The following is a 20417-nucleotide window of genomic DNA, read 5'->3' on the forward strand; positions in this document are numbered from 1 at the left end:
GGTTGAATCTTATTTATTTGTTTGTTGTCTTTTTTTAGTATAGTTGACACACAGTGTTATATTAGTTTCAGGTAGACAACATAGTGATTTGACAAGTTTATACATTATTCTGTGTTCACCACAAGTTTAGCTGCAATTATATCACTATTACAATGTCATTGACTATAGTCCTTTTACTGTGCCTTTTAAACTTCTTTTATTCCCTAACTGGAAGCCTGTATCTCTCACATCTCCTCACACATCCACTCTGGCAAAAATCAGTTTGTTCTCTGCATTAATGGGTCTGATTCTACTTTTTGTTTATTCATTTCTTTGGCCCGATATGGTCTTTTTATGTATGTATGTATGTATGTATGTATGTATGAGAGAGACAGACAAAGCACTAGCAGGAGAAGGACAGAGGCTGAGGGAGAGGGACAAGGAGACTCCTTGCTGAGTAGAGAGCCTGGTCCAGGGATTGATTCCAGGACCCCAAGACTATGACCTGAGCTGAAGTCAGACATTCACCCAACTGAGCCATCTAGGCACCCCAGTATTTGCCTTTCTTAGTTTAACATATTTCACTTAGCTTAATACCCTCTAGGTTCACCATTTTGTCTCAAAAGACATAAATTTATCCTCTTTTATGGCTGTGTAATATACAGATATTATATCACACATAATATATATCACACCTTCTTTATCCTTTTGTCTATCGATGGACACTTAAGTTGCTTTTATATCATGGCTAATGTAAATAATGCTGCAATAAACATAGAGGTATACATATCTTTTCAACTTAGTGTTTTCATTTTCTGTGAGTAAATTCCCAAAGGCAGAATTATTGGATCATATAGTATTTCTATTTTTAATTTTTTTGAAAACTTCCATATTGTTTTACATAGTGGCTCTACCAGTTTGCATTCTCACCAATAGTGTATGAAGTGATTTCTCCACATCTTCACCAATACTTGTTATGGCTTGTATTTTTTATTTTAACCATTCTGACAGGTATAAGGTGATATGTCATTGCTTTTTGTTTGTTTTGTTCAGTGAGGATTTTTTATTGTTATTTTATTGTTTGTGTTTAGTTTTGCTTCGTGAAATAAAAACACAGATATCTACATAGTTTCCTTAATACCACCCCCCCTTCTTCTTCTTAAAGTCAAATGAAAGTTCTGGTTGAGGTCTCAATAAACATTGGCTCTGGTAAATCAATCTGGCTATTTCATACAGCATTATCCTGGGATTACTACAAACTATGTACATAAAGGCTGCAGGCTGAGGTTTAATTGAACAGCCCAGCAGTGATATAACTAAATGAATTTTGTTGCCTTCCAAGAGATCACTTTGGAAGGGAAGACATTTATTCAAACAAGGCTGCCATTTCCCAAAATACGTTGGGAACTAACTGCTTTTAAGTACTTATCCTAAGAGCCACCTGAAAATTGCTATCCTCAGAATATAGCAAGGAAAATGACCATGCTGGCTGTATTTAGAATAGGAAACTAATGTTAGTTTGAGACTTCTAAGTTTATCTAGAGGGATTTCTTTCCCGAAGTTGAGTTGTAATGCATATGTGTGTGCTGTATGGTTTGGTCTACTAATTGGAGAAACAAGGGCAATCTCACTGTTAAGGAATTATATGGTCCAATTCTCTGAGAGTTGACAATATGGTCAAGCAGAGAGAACATTGCATGGCCAGAAAGTCCAAGAATTTTATACTTCATAAAGAGATAAGTTGAAAATTCTCACCTTTCTGTGAATTAGTTCCTAGCCCATTTGGGAAAGACCTTGCTTACAACCAATCAACTTGCCTATTCCTTATCAAAGTTTATGCTTACAGACAACATAGCTGTTAGGCAGTGCTTAACATTGCCCCCTACTGATGAAAAAGAAAACAGGCTCAAAGAAGGCCTTGTACCCTTCCCTGCTCTCTGAGACTTCTTTCTTCTATACCTCAAACTGGCTCCATGATTCTGGTTCCCTGTATCATCTCTGACATATGTAGCTCTGAGCTGTCATCCCTTTGTCTCACCCTCTATGCAGTGCCTCAGTTCTGGGAACGCCCTGTATGCTTTGCCCTTTTTCACACTCATGGACTGCTAAGCTCTCCTGATAAAACAAACACACAAAATAGCAGAGATGAAATTGATACCACTTTAATTTCATGCTGTATAATGTCAATTGCCCATCCTTGTGCTATTTACTAATTTTCTTATTTTTGTCCCATTCCTGATAGCAGCAGTTCAGAATATTTTCACTTTATTTTGGGCCTCCAGACCTACTCTCAGAACATGAAGTTACGTCCTCCTTCTTTGAGAATATCCAGAGACCCATGAGTTGTGACTTTTTTTTTGTATTTTATTGGAGTTCGATTTGCCAACATATAGTATAACACCGAGTGCTCATCTCATCAAGTGCCCCCGTCACTGCCCTACACCTAGTTACCCCATCCGCCTTCCCACCTCCCTTTGCACTACCCCTTGTTCATTTCCCAGAGTTAGGAATCTCTCATCTTCTGTCACCCTTACTGATATTTCCCACTCATTTTCTCTCCTTTCCCCTTTATTCCCTATCACTATTTTTTATATTCCCAAAATGAATGAGACCATATAATGTTTGTCCTTCACTGATTGACTTACTTCACTCAGCATAATACCTTCCACTTCTATCCACGTTGAAGCAAATGGTGGGTATTTGCGATTTCTAATGACTTCTAATGGCTGAGTAATATTCCATTGTATTTATCTATCTATCTATCTATCTATCTATCATCATCATCATCATCATAATCATCTATCTACCTATGTATCTATCATCTATATATCTATCTATAAAGATAGATATATAGATGATATAAATAGATAGATACAGCATATATATAGATAGATATAGATGATATAGATATCTATCGATATGTAAGATAGAGAGATAGAGCATAGATAGATCTCACATCTTTTTTATAATAAATTTATTTTTATTGGTGTTCAATTTGCCAACATACAGAATAACACCCAGTGCTCATCCCATCAAGTGCCCCCCCTCAGTGCCCCTCAACATACAGAATAACACCCAGTGCTCATCCCATCAGTGCCCCCTCACCCCCACCCCTGCCCTCCTCCCCTTCTACCACCCCTAGTTCATTTCCCAGAGTTAGGAGTCTTTATGTTCTGTCTCCCTTTCTGATATTTCCCACACATTTCTTCTCCCTTCCCTTATATTCCCTTTCACTATTCTTTATATTCCCCAAATGAATGAGAACATATAATGTTTGTCCTTCTCCGATTGACTTACTTCACTCAGCATAATACCCTCCAGTTCCATCCACATTGAAGCAAATGGTGGGTATTTGTCATTTCTAATGGCTGAGTAATATTCCGTTGTATACATAAACCACATCTTCTTTATCCATTCATCTTTCGATGGACACCGAGGCTCCTTCCACAGTTTGGCTATTGTGGACATTGCTGCTATAAACATCGGGGTGCAGGTGTCCCGGCGTTTCATTGCACATAGATGAGTCTTCTTTTCTTTATCCAATATGATACCATATTTTTAAAGATTTTTATTTATTTCTTCATGAGACACGCAGACAGAGAGAGGCAGAGACACAGGCAGAGGGAGAAGCTGGCTCCACACAGGGAGCCAGACATGGTACTCGATCCTGGGACTTCAGGATCATGCCCTGGGCTGAAGGCAGGCGCCAAATTGCTGAGAGACCAAGGGATCCCTCCATATATTTTTTATTGGAACATTCAGTCCATTTAAATTCAGAGTGATTATACATATCAATTTAGTGCCATTTTATTACCTGTAAAGTTGCTGATTCTGTAGATTGTCTCTGTTCCTTTTCTAGTAGTTGTTACCTTTGGGCTCTCTCTTTACTAAAAGGATCCCCTTTAATATTTCTTGTAAGGCTGGTTTAGCGTTCAGAATTTATTTTTTTAGTAAATTTATTTTTTATTGGTGTTCAATTTGCCAACATACAGAATAACACCCAGTGCTCATCCCGTCAAGTGCCCACCTCAGTGCCCGCCACCCATTCACCCCCAACCCCGCCCTCCTCCCCTTCCACCACACCTAGTTCGTTTCTCAGAGTTAGGAGGCTTTCATGTTCTGTCTCCCTTTCTAATATTTCCCACTCATTTTTTCTCCTTTCCCCTTTATTACCTTTCACTATTTTTTTATATTCCCCAAATGAATGAGACCATATAATGTTTGTCCTTCTTTGATTGACTTATTTCACTCAGCATAATACCCTCTAGTTCCATCCACGTCGAAGCCAATGGTGGGTATTTGTCGTTTCTAATGGCTGAGTAATATTCCATTGTAAAATTAGACCACATATTTATCAATTCGCTTTCATTGGACACCGAGGTTCCTTCCACAGTTGGGCTATTGTGGACATTGCTGCTAGAAACATCGGGGTGCAGGTGTCCCGGTGTTTCATTGCATCTGTATCTTTGGGGTAAATCCCCAGCAGTGCAATTGCTGGGTCGTAGAGAAGTTATATTTCTAACTCTTTGAGGAACCTCCACAAAGTTTTCCAGAGTGGCTGCACCAATTCACATTCCCACCAGCAGTGCAAGACAGTTCCCCTTTCTCCACATCCGCTCCAACATTTGTGGTTTCTCGCCTTGTTAATTTTCCCCATTCTCACAGGTGTAAGGTGGTAATTCATTGTGGTTTTGATTTGTATTTCCCTGATGGCAAGTGATGCAGAGCATTTTCTCATGTGCATGTTGGCCATGTCTCTGTCTTCCTCTGTGAGATTTCTGTTCATGTCTTTGGCCCATTTCATGATTGGATTGTTTGTTTCATTGCTGTTGAGTTTAATAAGTTCTTTATACATCTTGGATACTAGCCCTTTATCTGATACGTCATTTGCAAATATCTTCTCTCATTCTGGAGGTTGTCTTTTAGTTTTGTTGACTGTATCCTTTGCTGTGCAAAAGCTTCTTATCTTGATGAAGTCCCAATAGTTCATCTTTGCTTTTGTTTCTTTTGCCTTCGTGGATATACCTTGCAAAAGTTACTGTGGCTGAGTTCAAAAAGGGTGTTCCCTGTGTTTTCCTCTAGGATTTTGATGGAATCTTGTCTCACATTTAGATCTTTCATCCATTTTGAGTTCATCTTTGTGTATTGTGCAAGAGAGTGGTCTAGTTTCATTCATCTGCATGTGGATGTCCAATTTTCCCAGCACCATTTATTAAAGAGACTGTCTTTCTTCCAGTAGATAGTCTTTCCTCCTTTATCATATTAGTTCACCATAAAGTTGAGGGTCCATTTCTGGATTCTCTATTCTGTTCCATTGATCTATGTGTCCGTTTTTGTGCCAGTACCACGGTGTCCTGATGATCACAGCTTTGTAGTACAACCTGAAATCTGGCATTGTGTTGCCCCCAGCTATGGTTTTCTTTCTTTTTTTAATTTTTTTCAGCTATGGTTTTCTTTTCAAAAATTCCCCTGGTTATTCGGGGTCTTTTCTGATTCCACACAAATCTTAGAATAATTTGTTCTAACTCTCTGAAGAAAGTCCATGGTATTTGGATAGGGATTGCATTAAACGTGTAAATTGCCCTGGGTAACATTGACATTTTCAAAATACTAATTCTGCTAATCCATGAGCATGAAATATTTTTCCATCTCTTTGTGTTTTCCTCAATTTCTTTTTTTTTTGATTTTTTTTAAATTTATTTATGATAGTCACAGAGAGAGAGAGAGGCAGAGACACAGGCAGAGGGAGAAGCAGGCTCCATGCACCGGGAGCCCGATGTGGGAATCGATCCCGGGTCTCCAGGATCGCGCCCTGGGCCAAAGGCAGGCGCCAAACCGCTGCGCCACCCAGGGATCCCGTGTTTTCCTCAATTTCTTTCAGAAGTATTCTATAGTTTTTAGGGAGATCTTTTACCTCTTTGGTTAGGTTTATTCCTAGGTATCTTATGCTTTTGGGTGCCATCGTAAATGGGATTGACTCCTTCATTTCTCTTTCTTCAGTCTCATTGTTAGTGTATAGAAATGCCACTGATTTCTGGGCATTGATTTTATATCCTGCCACGCTGCCAAATTGCTGTATGAGTTCTAGCAATCTTGCGGTGGAGGCTTTTGGGTTTTCTATGTAGAGTATCATGTCATTGGCAAAGAGGGAGAGTTTGACTACTTCTTTGCCAATTTGACTGCCTTTTATTTCATTTTTGTCTGATTGCTGAGGCTAGGACTTCTAGTACTATCTTGAATAGCAGTGGTGAGAGTGGACATCCCTGTCTTGTTCCTGATCTTAGGGGAAAGGCTCCTAGTGCTTCCTCATTGAGAATGATATTTGCTGTGGGCTTTTCGTAGATGGCTTTTAAGATGTTGAGGAATGTTCCCTCTATCCCTACACTCTGAAGAGTTTTGATCAGGAATGGATGCTGCATTTTGTCAAATGATTTCTCTGCATCTAATGAGAGGATCATATGGTTCTTGGTTTTTCTCTTGCTGATATAATGAATCACATTGATTGTTTTACGAGTGTTGAACCAGCCTTGCATCCCGGGGATAAATCCTACTTGTTCAGAGTGAATAATCTTCTTAATATACTCTTGTATCCTGTTGGCTAGTATCTTGTTAAGAATTTTTGCATCCATGTTCATCAGGGATATTGGTCTATAATTCTCCTTTTTGGTGGGGTCTTTGTCTGGTTGTGGAATTAAGGTGATGCTGGCCTCATAGAACGAATTTGGAAGTACTCCATCTCTTTCTATCTTTCCAAACAGCTTTAGTAGAATAGGTATGGTTTCTTCTTTAAACGTTTGATAGAATTCCCCTGGGAAGCCATCTGGCCCTGGACTTTTGTGTCTTGGGAGGTTTTTGATGACTGCTTCAATTTCCTCTCTGGTTATTGGCCTGTTCAGCTTTTCTTTTTCTTCCAATTCCAGTTTTGGTAGTTTGTGGCTTTCCAGGAATGCGTCCATTTCTTCTAGATTGCCTAATTTATTGGCATATAGCTGTTCATAATATGTTTTTAAAATCATTTGTATTTCCTTGGTGTTGGTAGTGATCTCTCCTTTCTCATTCATGAGTTTATTAATTTGAGTCTTCTCTCTCCTCTTTTTAATAAGGCTGGCTAATGGTTGATCTATCTTATTAATTCTTTCAAAGAACCAACTCCTGGTTTTGTTGATCTCTTCCACAGTTCTTCTGGTCTCTATTTCATTGAGTTCTGCTCAAATCTTTATTAACTTTCTTCTTCTGCTGGGTGTAGGATCTATTTGCTGTTTTTTTCTCTAGCTCCTTTAGGTGTAAGGTTAGCTTTTGTATTTGAGTTCTTTCCAGCTTTTGGATGGATGCTTGTATTGTGATGTATTTCCCCCTCAGGACTGCTTTTGCTGTATCCCATAGGTTTTGAACAGTTGTATCTTTATTCTCAGTAGTTTCCATGAATCTTTTTAATTCTTCCTTAATTTCCTGGTTGACCCTTTCATCTTTTTTAGCAGGATGGTCCTTAACCTCCATGTGTTTGAAGTCCTTCCAAACTTCTTGTTGTGATTTAGTTCTAATTTCAAGGCATTATGTTCTGAGAATACACAGGGGATCATCCCAGTCTTTTGGTATCTGTTCAGCCCTGATTTGTGACCTAGTGTGTGGTTTATTCTGGAGAAAGTTCCATGTGCACTTGAGAAGAATGTGTATTCAGTTGCGTTTGGACGTAAAGTTCTGTAGATATCTGTGAAATCCATCTGGTCCAGTGTATCATTTAAATCTCTTGTTTCTTGGGATCCCTGGGTGGCGCAGCAGTTTGGTGCTTGCCTTTGGTTGGGGCGCAATCCTGGAGACCGGGGATCAAATCCCACATTGGGCTTCCGGTGGATGGAGCCTGCTTCTCCCTCTGCCTGTGTCTCTGCCTCTCTCTCTCTGTCTGTGACGATCATAAATAAATTTTAAAAAAATTAAAAAAAAATAAAAATAAATCTCTTGTTTCTTTAGCGATGTTGTGTTTAGAAGACCTATTGAGTGTAGAAAGCACTAGATTGAAGTCACCAAGTATAAGTGTATTATTATCTAAGTATGCCTTATCTTTGGTTATTAATTGATTGATATATTTGGCAGCTCCCATATTCGGGGCATATATATTGATGATTATTAGGTACTCTTCTTGGATAGATCCTTTAAGTATGATATAGTGTCCCTCTTCATCTCTCACTACAGTCTTCAGGGTAAATTTTAGTTTATCTGGTATAAGCATGACTACCTCTGCTTTCTTTTGAGAACCATTTGAATGGTGAATGGTTCTCCAACCTTTTACTTTCAGGCGGTAGGTGTCCTTATGTCTAAAATGAGTCTCTTGTAGACAGAAAATAGGTGGGTCCTGCTTTTTTATCCAGTCTGAAACCCTGAGCCTTTTGATGGGGTCATTAAGCCCGTTCACGTTCAGAGTTACTATTGAAAGATATGAGTTTAGTGTCATCATGATATCTATTCAGTCCCTGTTTTTGTGGATTGTTCCATTAGACTTCTTGTTAAAGGGGAATTTTAAGAGTCCCCCTTAAAATTTCTTGCAGTGCTGGTTTGGAGGTCACATATTCTTTCAGTTCTTGCCTGTCTTGGAAGCTCTTTATCTCTCTTTCCATTCTGAATGAGAGGCTTGCTGGATAAAGTATTTTTGGTTGCATGTTTTTCTTATTTAGGACCCTGAATTTATCGTGCCAGCCCTTTCTGGCCTGCCAGGTCTCTGTGGAGAAGTCTGCTGTTAATCTGATATTTCTCCCCATATAAGTTAGCAATCTCTTGTCTCTTGCTGCTTTAAGGATCTTCTCTTTATCTTTGGAATTTGCAAGCTTCACTATTAAAAGTCGAGGTGTTGAATGGTTTTTAATGATTTTAGGGGGGAATCGCTCTATTTCCTGGATCTGAATGCCTGTTTCCCTTCCCAGATTAGGAAAGTTTTCAGCTATGATTTGTTCAAATTCATATTCTGGACCTCTGTTCCGTTGGGCGCCCTCGGGAACCCCAATTAAACGTAGATTTTTCTTCCTCCTGCTGTCACTTATTTCCCTTAATCTATCCTCATGATCTTCTAATTGTTTATCTCTTTTTTCCTCAGTTTCCCTCTTTGCCATCAACTTGTCTTCTATGTCACTCACTTGTTCTTCCACCTCTTTAACCCTCTTCATTAGGACCTCAAGTTTGGGTTGCATCTCATTTAATTGATTTTTAATTTTGGACTGATTAGATCTAAATTCTACAGTCATGAAGTCTCTTGAGTCCTTCATGCTTTTTTCTAGAGCCACCAGTAGCTTTATAATAGTGCTTCTGAATTGGCTTTCTGACATTGAGTTGTATTCCAAATTTTGTAACTATGTGGGATAGAGGACTGTTTTTGATTCTTTCTTTTGAGGTGAGGTTTTCCTTCTAGTCATTTTTCTCAATGCATAGTGGCGAAAAACAAGTTGTATTGGGAAAAGGAATAAAAGAGAGAAGAGAAAGTAGGAAAGATAAAAAAAGAAAAAAGAAAAAAGAAGTATAGGAAGAGAAAAAAGAAAAAGAAGAAGAAGAAAAAGGAAAAAAGGGCAGGGAGCAAACAGAAATCAAAAAACAAAACAAAACAAAAAAACGGGGGGGAGTGTCCTCTGATTTTGTATACTTTAGATCTCTCGACTTCCCCTGTAACTTTCCAGTACTGCTTGGTCAATAATTTGTTTTTCCCCTGTCTGTCTAGCTGGTTTTCTGGGGGAGGGGCCTGCTGTGCTGATTTTTAGGTGTTAGCACTTGGGGGAGCTCCTCAGCCCTCTGCCTGGTGCAGGGCTCAGTGAAAGATGTTTAAGCTGTTTATCCTGTGAGGCCACTGTGAGGCTCAGTGGGGGTAGTTTATCCTGTGAGGCCCCAGGAGGAACAACAATAGTGTCAGTGGCCAGCTCTGGAGCCCTGGATTCAGCTCCTGCAGTAACTATGGAGCTCTCAGTCTGCAGGAGCCTAGATGCTCCGGGGGTGGGGCCACTGATCTGCTCAGCTTGGGGCAGGAGTGTCGTTGCTGTCCTGTGCCCTCCTAGCTTCTGCCTGTCCAGGGGGAGCGCCGGATCTTGGGCTGTGTCCCCAGTGTCCTGTGCTTCCGGGCCTTCGCTGCGGGAATTGCACTCCTGGCAGCGCAGCCCCCTCTGCGCGGAGCCTCCACTGAGCCACCTCCAAGCTGCTCCCGGGGCCGCGCAGCCCCCTCCGCGGGAAGACTCTGCCCGAGCCCCTCAGAGCTGCTCTCGGGTCCAGCCGTGCGGAGACTGCAGCCCTTTAGTGAGCTGGTCCCCGAGATGTGGCACGCTCTCCCTGGGGCACAGGTGCTCTGTTAGTGTCCCTGGGAGCCTGAGGGCATCCCTGCCCCTCCTGGGATCCTGCTCTCTCTGTGAGTGCCTTTCTGTCCGGGAAGATTGGTGCAGCTCCTGCTTCTCCGGGCGGGGCTTTCCTGTCCTGGGGGCACTCGCCCCGGCCTTAGCCAGGCTCCTCCCAGGGGCCCCTCCCCCTTGGATGCCTTTTGTTTCTTTCCCCCCTCCCCCCGTCTTCCTACCTTGATAGAAGCGTGAACTCTTCTCACTGTAGCATTCTAGCTGTTCTCTCTTCTAGTCTCAGGCTGAATTCTTAGATTTTAAGGATGATTTGAAGGTTATCTAGGTAATTTGGTGGGGACAGGTGACTTGGGGACCCTACTCTTCCGCCTTCTTGCCCCGCCCCTCTAGTGTTCAGAATTTCTTTAGTTTCCTCTTTGTCCTGGAAACTTTTTATCTTTCTTTCTATTCTGAATGACAGCCTTTCTGGATAAAGTATTCTTGGTTGCATATTTTTTTCCATTTAGTCCCTTGAATTTATCATGCTGGCTCTTTCTGGCCTGCCACATCTCTGTGGACAGGTCTGCTGCCACCCTTGTGTTTCTGCCCTTGTAGATTAAAGATCTCTTGTTCCAAGCTGCTTTCAGGATTTGATCTTTATCTTTGAAATTTGCAAGCTTCATTATCATATGTCAAGGTGTTAACCTATTTTTACTAATTTTGGGTAGATTCTCTTTGCCTTTGGGACTTGAATGCTTGTTTCCTTCCCCAGATTAGGTAAATTCCCAGGTATAATTTGTTTAAATAAGCCTTCTGTCCCTCTCTCTGTCTCTTCATCTTCTATGACCCCTATTTCACTTTATGGAATCACTGAGTTCTCTAAGTCTCCCTTCATGATCCAGTACTTGTCTTTCTCTCTTCTTTCCAGGTTCATTATTTTCCATCATTCTATCTTCTATAATACTGACTCTCCAGCCTTGTTTATCCTTGCTGTTAGAGCCTCCATTTGTGACTTCATTCCAGTAATAGCATTTTTAATTTCAGCTTGACTAGGTTTTAATTCTTTTATTTCTTCTGTTAGGGATTCTTTAGTGTCTTCTATGTCTTTTTTTCAAGCTCGGCTATTATATTTATAATCATTGTTTTATTTTTTAAGATTTTATTCATTCAGGAGCGACTGTACAGAGAGAGAGAGAGAGGAGAGGCAGAAACACAGGCAGATGGAGAAGCAGGCTCCATGCAAGGAGCCCATTGTGGGACTTGACTCCCACCCCGGACTCCAGGATCAAGCCTTGAGCCAAAGGCAGACACTTAACCACTGAGTGAGCCACCCAGGCATCCATATAATCACTGTTTTAAATTCTAGTTCAGGGATGCCTGGGTAGCTCAGCGGTTGAGTCTCTGCCTTCCGCTCAGGGCGTGATCCCAAAGTCCAGGATTGAGTCCCGCACTGAGCTCCTTGCAGGGAGCCTGCTTTTCCCTCTGCCTATGTCTCTGCCCCTCTCTCTCTTTCTCTCATGAATGAATAAATAAAACGTTTAAAAACATAAATAAATTCTAGTTCAGATATCTTGCTCATATCCATATGGATTAAGTCCCTGGCAGTGAGTACTGCCTTCTGTTCTTTCTTTTGGGATGAATTTCTTCATCTCATCATTTTGTCCAGAAAAGAATAGAAGAAAAGGGAGAAAAGACAGCAATAAGAACAATAAGAAAAAAAAACAGAAAACAAAACAAAACAAAATTTTAAAAACTCAAACCAGAAACAAAACAGAAGAAAACAAAAAAACTAGATCCTGAATGTGTTTTGGTCTGCTTGTTAAGAGAAACTAGGTTCCAATGTAGGAAAGGAAGAAAAACATATATACACAAAAATAAAATAAAATCAAAGAAAGAGGGATCCCTGGGTGGCGCAGCGGTTTGGTGCCTGTCTTTGGCCCAGGGCGCGATCCTGGAGACCTGGGATCGGGTCCCACGTCGGGCTCCCGGTGCATGGAGCCTGCTTCTCCCTCTGCCTCTCTCTCTCTCTCTGTGTGTGACTATCATTAAAAAAAAATCAAAGAAAGAAACAAAATTAATATATATAAAACATATATAATTTTAAAAGAATAAAAAATAGAAAGAATAATAAAATAGCTGAAAATAACACTGAAAGACTAAACAGTTTTAAGTAACTCATGAATGCTATATTCTGCTTTCATCAAGAGCTGAAGTTTTGCAGTTGTCCATGATTCATAAGCTTGTTGCTAGGCAGTTATTCCTGCTGGTCTTCTGTGGGAGGCACCTGTTGAGCTGATCCTTAGGTGCCTTTGCAGTTGTTTTGGAAACATTCCTTCATTCCCAGGAGGCTGGGCTCAGAGTCAGTAGTTCCAATTTCCATTATGTGGTACTGTTTTGCTCCCTGAATGCTTTCATCACAGATAGGAGGGATGAAAATGATGGTACCCCACTCTCTAACCCAGAAGCTGAAAATTCAAGGACCCTGATATTCAGTAAGCCCTAACAGAGAAGCAGTCTATCACCCTTGTCTCTCTGGCTTCTGTCTGAATTCTGTATTCACCCAGCCTGTGACTGAGTGTTTTTATCTGAAGCACATGACTCAGTTTCAAGACTCTGAATTTTATAGACTCCTGCAGTGTGGACTCATGCTGTTCCTCCTGGTGGAGGGAAGGGGATCTTTCCACATCTCTGCCTTTTGCTGGACCCCTGCCAGGAGAGTAGTGGATTTACTGTGCAACAGTTTGCAGTTTATGGCAACACAGCACAGAAAGCCAGCACATCAACATGTTTTTAGCTGGCTTCCCCACTCTTATGCCTGGGAACTTTGCTGTACTCAGGCATCCCTGTTCTTATTATAATCCTGGCAATCCTGAGACAATGCTTTCCCACCTGGGATTCCATCCTGCTTCACCACCTAAGCAGCTTTAAGCCAGGGACATCCCCCACTGTATCAGAATTCTAAAAGTTCTGATTTTGTGTTCCACTGCTAATAATACTTTGAAGTAGCCTCCTTAAGCCAGCTTCCTTCCCTCCATCATATCCTCAGATATATTACCCTGGATTCAAATCTCTGCACCCCCTACCTTCCAAAAAGTGGTCACTTCTTTTGGAAGAATTGCAACATTTCTTATCTCAGATCTCTGATAGATTTCTCAGGTGTTCAGAATGATTTTATAACTATCTAGCTGAATTCCAGAAACTAGAGAATTTTAGGACTATTCTTCCACTATCTTAACTTTACCCACACCTCAGCTTACATTTATTTTGATTAGATCACTGGCCATTATCTCTTCCAGTTATTATTATTATTATTATTTTGGAATGAGTTCCTCCATCTTGGCATTTTGTTTAAACCTCTGTTTACTGTGTGTTAGGAAAAGCTGTTATGTTTCCTGCTCTTGAAAATAATGATTATATTAAGAAGTGGTCATATACTGTTCAGAGCATGGTGCTTTAGGAAGGAATTTTATTTTTATTTTTATTTTTATTTTTATTTTTAGATTCTGTGTGTGCTCCACTCTTCTGTTGGCTACTCTTTCTTTCTGATCAGTTTTCTTGCAGTTTCTTCTTGCTTGCAGTGTGGAGTGTTTGGACATGGTCCGGTGTGTGGCAACTTTTATCTAGTTATGTTTTGTTGTGCTTATTAGGAAAGGCTAGATCTTATTTCCCCTAGAACTGAACCGTTGTAGCACTCTATGATCAGTAGACTTGCTGCTGGTCTTCTAGAGAAGGGAACTGCTGCGCTGGTTCTCGGCCTATATGTCCTTGTATAGATGCACCTGCAGGGTGCAGTAGGGCAGGGCTCAGTGTAAGCTGTTCCAGCCTCCACTGGGATCACCATGTTGCTCACTGAAGTCTGTCTTTTCTAATGGGCATGGAAAAAATGGTGTCACCTCACTCTCTCATCCACAGAGAGGGGAGTTCACATCTGTTTCTGTTCAGGAAGCTCTCAGAGAAGAGTGAACAATCTTCCTTCTTGTGTCCCCTCTTGTGCCTTCACTCTGTCTATGTCTGAGCCATCTGTTACCTGGCAGCACTGTATTCCTGTGTTTTATTTCAGGCATGTGACTGGGTTTCAAAGCTCCAAGTTTTGGGGACCTGGCACAGTACAGACCTGCACTGATCCTCTGGGGGAAGGTGTCACAATGCTTTGGCTGGTGTTATTTTGTGCTAGAAATGCAGTCACATGACCATGTGGGGCTAGGAGTTTATGGTAAAGCATAACCTAAAGCTCGCTTCCAGGTTAGCAGCCTTCAGCAACTGCCTCTGCTACTATGCTAATTAATGGGGCTGCTCAATAGCACCCACCTTCTCTTTTGTCCCCTGAGAGTCAGTGTCACCTCTCCCAAATGCACTCCAGGAAGGGGAACTCTTTCTCCCCATGCAACCCAGGGGATCCTCAGACCACGTTGTCTGCTCCTGGGCCTTTGCCCTCCTTCCCCACAGGCACAACCTTGTGTTGTACACCGTATCTTCTTTAACCAGGTGGTGCTGCTATAAACATTGGAGTGCATGTACTTTTTCAAATCATTATTATTTTTTTGGCTTTTAGATAATTACCTCATAGTTTAATTGCTGGGTCAAAGGAAATTCTATCTTTAACTTTTTGAGAAATCCCCATACTGTTTTCCAGAGTGAGAAATCAGTCATAAATCTTATTGAGAATCTCTTATACATGATGACTTGCTTCTCCCTTGCTGCTTTCAATATTGTTTCATGGCTTTTGCTTTTAATTATGTGTCTTGGTATAATTTTTTCCCCTTATTTTCCTACTTGGAGTTCCTTGAACTTCTCATATTTCAAGAATAATGCTTTCATCAAATTGGAGTTTTTTATGTTATTTAAAAATAATATTTTGTCTTTTTCCATCCTCTATTTCTAGGACTTTTATTATGTGTAAATTGGTACACTTGGTGGTGTCCCACAGGTCTGTGAGGTGCTGCTCATTTTTCCTCATTCTTTTTCTTTTATGTTTTAGTGGCTAATTTCAACTGTCATCTTTTCAAATTTACTGAGTCTTTCTTTTGCCACTTTAATCAGCTCTAGTAAATTTTTCTCCCTAGTGATTTTTTTCTTTTGGTGATTTTCCCTTTCAACTCCAGTATTTGTAGATGGTTTCCATTTTTATAATTTGTGTCTCTTTATCAACATTCTCTATTTGGTTTGAATCAGCTTCATTTCTTCAGTTCTTCAAACATGGTTTCCTTTAGGCTTTTGAACATACTTAAAATAATTTATTTAAAATCTTTGTTTAGTGGGATGTCTGGGTGGCTCAGCAGTTGAGCATCTGCCTTTGGCTCAGGTCATGACCCTGGGATCCAGGATCGAGTCCCACATTGGGGTCCCCACAGGGAGCCTGCTTTTCCCTCTGCCTGTGTCTCTGACTCTCTTTCTGTATGTGTCTCATGAATAAATAAAATCTAATAAATAAATAAATGAAATCTTTGTTTAGTAAGTCTAATACCTGTGCTTTCTCAGAAACAGTTTCTATTTATTGATTTTCTTACCTGTTTATGAGATTTCTAGTTTTCTTGAATATCTCACATTTTTATTGAAAACTAGAGTTTTTTAAATAATATAATGTGACAATTCTGGAAGTCTGATTCTCATTCTTTCTCCAGGGCTTATTGTTGGTGTTGCTTGTGTGCTAGTTTCTGTTTATTTGTTTAGTGACTTTTCTGAATTAATCCAGTATACTTTTTTTTATATTCTTTGTCATAGATGGCCACTGAAGTCTCTACTATATTAGCTTGGTGGTCAGCTAATGATTGAATAGAGATTTCCTTAAATACCTTAAACCAATAAATTTCCCAGTCTTTCCTACAGGGCTCTGTTGCCTGTTGAAATATGTCTTTAGTACTTACACAGGCAGTTTGTAACTGTGTCATAACTTTCACTCCCTACTTACACAGAGTCTCAAGGCTAGCCAGAGGTAAAAAAGCCTATGACCTTCTCATGTCTTAACTGAACATGCACACAGCACTATGCTTGGCAGTGACCTTCTAGATTCTTAGGAATGTGTCAAGATTTTCAAAGCTCCCATTGACATTTCATTCTTCAGTTTTTCTTTTTAAGTTTTTTGATCAGTCTCTTGTTTCCCTCAACTGTTATCCATTGTCTCAGACAGCTGTGTGACAAATATATCTCTCCCCAATGGAGAGTCTTAGCACCGAGTAACCAGTAAAGACAAGTCTTTTGAGTCAGAAAATCACTGCACAGGTCAAATAATGAGAGTTGTTCTGGAATTAAACTGCTCTACTCATTCAAGGCTATTATTGGCCTGGGGAGGAGTAATGGGGTTAGGGAAAGTTAAAATGGCACAAAATTGCCATTATTAACATTAAGGTATTTTTCTTCTAAAAATGTTCCATGAATTGATGCAAATCCTTGGCTATTGTTTTAATTTGGGGGGAAAAGTTGATTTGAAAAATTTTGCCAGTTATTGTATTGCTTTTGTGAGGAAACAAATATCCAGAGGTCATAAATATACCATTTCCATTGACATTACCCACAGCCACCATCTTTGTAGTATTTTCTAAGTCTCTCTCAAGAAAATTAATAGCTAAATTTCAAAAGTTAGTAAAAATAAAATATGTCTTTCTAATCCATATTGAAAGACCCTCTGGACTCTAGTTACACTTTCCTTGGGAGTCTATGTACTCTGGTTTAAGAATCCTACTTTATAATGATGTGAAGGATGAACAGGTAATGCCTAACTTTTCGGCATCATGAGAAAAGTGTTGAGAGAGGTCCAGGTGTGGACCTGACTGGCCTTAACTTACTTCTTTTTAGTTGGCTTTCTTACTTGCTAACTTCTGCAGGGCATTCAACTGTTCACTCAAGGCTGCCACAGCCCTTGACTAACCTCGCTTTTCCTTGCAGACTCCTCAAAGCCACTCAAGACTAAGACTGAAGCACCAACAACCATGCAATCTCCCTTGGAAGGTGAGTTTTATTGTGGTTCTGTGGATGCAATAGAGTCCTGAAATGATGCCATGGAAGGCAAAGGAGGAGACTCTATGCCATTATATAGGTATTAAGAGGTCACTGAGTTCCTCGGAGAAAACATGGCAATAACAGAATGGAAATAAAAGAAAGGTAGTAATAATTAAAACGTTGTGAAAAATGAAATAATAAATATGTATACTCTTCTTTGTGAAATTTTCTGAACCAAAAGTAAGAAAGTTAGAATACTCATGTTGGAAAAGAGAAAATTCTGACTTCTATTTAGCTCTTAATCTGATTTTCTGTGGGACTTTGGATATGTTGCACTGCCTCCTCCATGGATTCTTCCCACCACTAACAGTAAGAAACCAAGATACCTCATCTCATAGTACTAATGGTAAATAGATGGCCAGGATTTCTGGAAAGCTCAGCATAGATGCCCAATGAAAGTACTCAAACTTTGCAGTCACCTTATACCTTATAGTTCTTGGCTAGAACAGAGGACTCGGATCCTAATACTTTGTTTTCATAGAAACATCTACAGTGAAATTGATTTGGAAGTGGACCACTGAAGTAGATGTCTACCTTGGGGCGGCCAGTGCAGAGCCAGGTAAGGGAAAGCCAGGATTTCTATCCTTCCCTCTTGGCTCCGAACTTTGCAATTGAAACTTCCCACAATAAACGCTATTCTGTGTCTTTTTGACACAATTGTCAAAAGCCCTGGAGATGAGCACAGTGCATGGGATTGAGAGGGAGAGATACAAATTAATTAATGAGCAAAGCCAGAGTGGATTTAAGTGTTAGATGTGTTCTTAGCTGGTTCTCTATTGCCACAGTAATATACCTCACCTCCCAAACACTCTAAACAATAATAGGAATGGGACCATGGCCTCAGCCAACTCTCCTAGGAAGATGGGCATTGGACCACATAAGGGTATTTCAGGGCCTCATTATTATGTAAGCTCTTAACCAGGGTTCACCAAGCACCTTGCAGCTGATTTTTTATTTCTCCAAGGTTTCAAGGATTCCTAAGTCATGATCTCTAAGATTCAAACCTCAAAAAAAAAAAAGCGTTTTTTGTGTCTTATCTGGAACTTATAGTCAGCTTGTATGCACAATCTAGGGCAACACTGATTGTTAAAATAATGAAAAACTTTTATGGTAGTTGATAATTATATGCTTTCATTAATCACTGAGCAACCTACTATCACCTGATCTGCTCTGCCTTATTTCTTAGAACTCTCCAGACCACACATGGTCCTGCAACAAAAGTGTTGATGCCTGGTATAGCAGGGGGTCTCTGAGACTCTATGTTTACAGTCAGTATCTTTTTTAATTTTTTGATGCTAAATAATGATGACTATCACTAATGGTTTCATCCTCTGATTGTGTATCAATAATGGTGGATTTCTTAATGTCCATGTACTTCTCCCCTTCTGATTGCACAGCTTTTTGTCTATCTTTAGGCATAGCCCAAATTTGTTTTGTGGGCTACCTTTATATTGCCATCTTCTATAATTCCATACCTCTTGCAGGGCAGCATCCAATGAAACAAGGGAGATTAGAAGATAATTTTTGGAGAGTTGGTTTGATAAAATGAGAAAATAACCTGGGGGAATGAAAATTCTCAGAATCTTGGCTGTGTGCCCTATATCCCCCATCAGTGTTTTTTGTTTGTTTGTTCATTTGTTTGTTTGTTTGTTTTTACTACTTGGATCCTCCCTGTACAAAGAATTTTTTCTTCAATCTTTATCAGTTTATAGCTTGGATTCTCTCATTCTATCCTAAAGCAGCAGAATACACATGATTTTCAAGTGCACATGGGACACTCTCCAGAATAGATCACATACTAGGTCACAAATCAGAACTTAGCAAGTACAAAAAGAATGAAATCATACCAGGCATATTTTCTGACCACAACACTATGAAATTTGAAATCAACCACACACAAAAAAATGTGGAAAAAACACAAATAATTTGATATTAAGTAACATGATACTAAACAATGAATGGGTCAAAGAGGAAATCAAAGAAGAGATGTAGCTTGGGTTATCTCCAACCACAGTTCTGAGGACCACAAATACCAGATGTTTTAAATTTATTTTTTAAATTCAAGTATAAGTAACACACAGTGCTATATTAGTTTCAGGTGTACAATGATTCAACAATTCTATACATGCTCAGCACTCATCATAAGTGTACTCTTAATCCCCTTCACCTATTTCACCCATTCCCCCACCCACCTCCCCAATGATAGTCATCAGTTTTTCTCTATATTTAAGAGTTTTGTTGCTTATTTTCTTTGGACATTTGTTTTATTTCTTAAATTCTACATATGAGTAAAGTCATATGGTATTTGTTTTTCTTTGACTGACTTATTTCATTTAGCATGATACCTTCTAGATCCATCCATGATTTTGCAAGCCACAAAGTATTATTCTTTTTTATGATTAAGTAATATTACAGATTTCTAAGACAAAATATTTTAGGGTCTGGTGAAAATAAAGCCAGTTGCAACAACAAATCCTAAGGACAGTGAAATTCCTTTCCCTATCTCTATCCCCTGGTCTCACCCCCTAAATTCAGAATACTGTAGCTACGAGTATATTAGACATTATATAATCTTTTCTCTTCATTTAAGATTTTATTTCTTTATTTGAGAAAGAGCATGAGTGAGGGCAGGGGAGAGGGAGAAGCAGACTCCCTGCTAAGAAGGGTGCCTGACGTGGGGTTTGATCCCAGGACCCTGGGATCATGACCTGAGCTCAAGGCAGATGCCAAACTGACTGAGCCTCCCAGGTTCCCTGTGACATTATGTAATCTTTTCATTGAACTTGTGAGAAAACTAAGGCCTACTCAATAATTTGAGTAAAGCCACTGTATTTATTTTTCTCTGATGGCTATAAAAATTAGTACATTAAACTTAGTGCCTTAAAATAACACAAATGTATTATCATATACTCCTAGAGATCATCTGACACACTGGGCTAAGATCAAGGTATTAGCAGGGCAGTGTTTTTTGCTGGAGACTTTGGGGGAAGAATCAGTTTCTTTGTTTTTTCTGGCTTCTAGAAGCTACTCATCTTTCTTGGTTCTTGGCCCCCTTCCATCATTTTCAAAACTAGCAATGTAACATTCTCAAATCTCTGTCTAACTTTGATCTCCTTTGTTTCCCTTTTCCACTTTTAAATGACCCTT

General features: G+C 39.8%; 1 protein-coding gene across 6 annotated transcripts in view; it reads left to right on the forward strand.

The window, feature by feature from the left end:
- VSIG4 (V-set and immunoglobulin domain containing 4) overlaps positions 1 to 20417 on the forward strand; it is a 60513-nt gene that overhangs the window by 12924 nt on the left and 27172 nt on the right. For 4 of the 6 annotated variants that reach the window (XM_077890126.1, XM_077890130.1, XM_077890127.1 and 1 more), the window contains exons 4-5: positions 17157 to 17219; positions 17752 to 17829. In XM_077890126.1, the coding sequence (XP_077746252.1) occupies positions 17157 to 17219; positions 17752 to 17829 (141 nt within the window). The remainder of the gene's footprint in view (positions 1 to 17156; positions 17220 to 17751; positions 17830 to 20417) is intronic. The other 2 variants (XM_077890128.1, XM_077890129.1) reach the window with 1 other exon arrangement.

Source organism: Canis aureus, chromosome X (assembly GCF_053574225.1).
Source record: "Canis aureus isolate CA01 chromosome X, VMU_Caureus_v.1.0, whole genome shotgun sequence".
Taxonomy (NCBI): domain Eukaryota; kingdom Metazoa; phylum Chordata; class Mammalia; order Carnivora; family Canidae; genus Canis; species Canis aureus.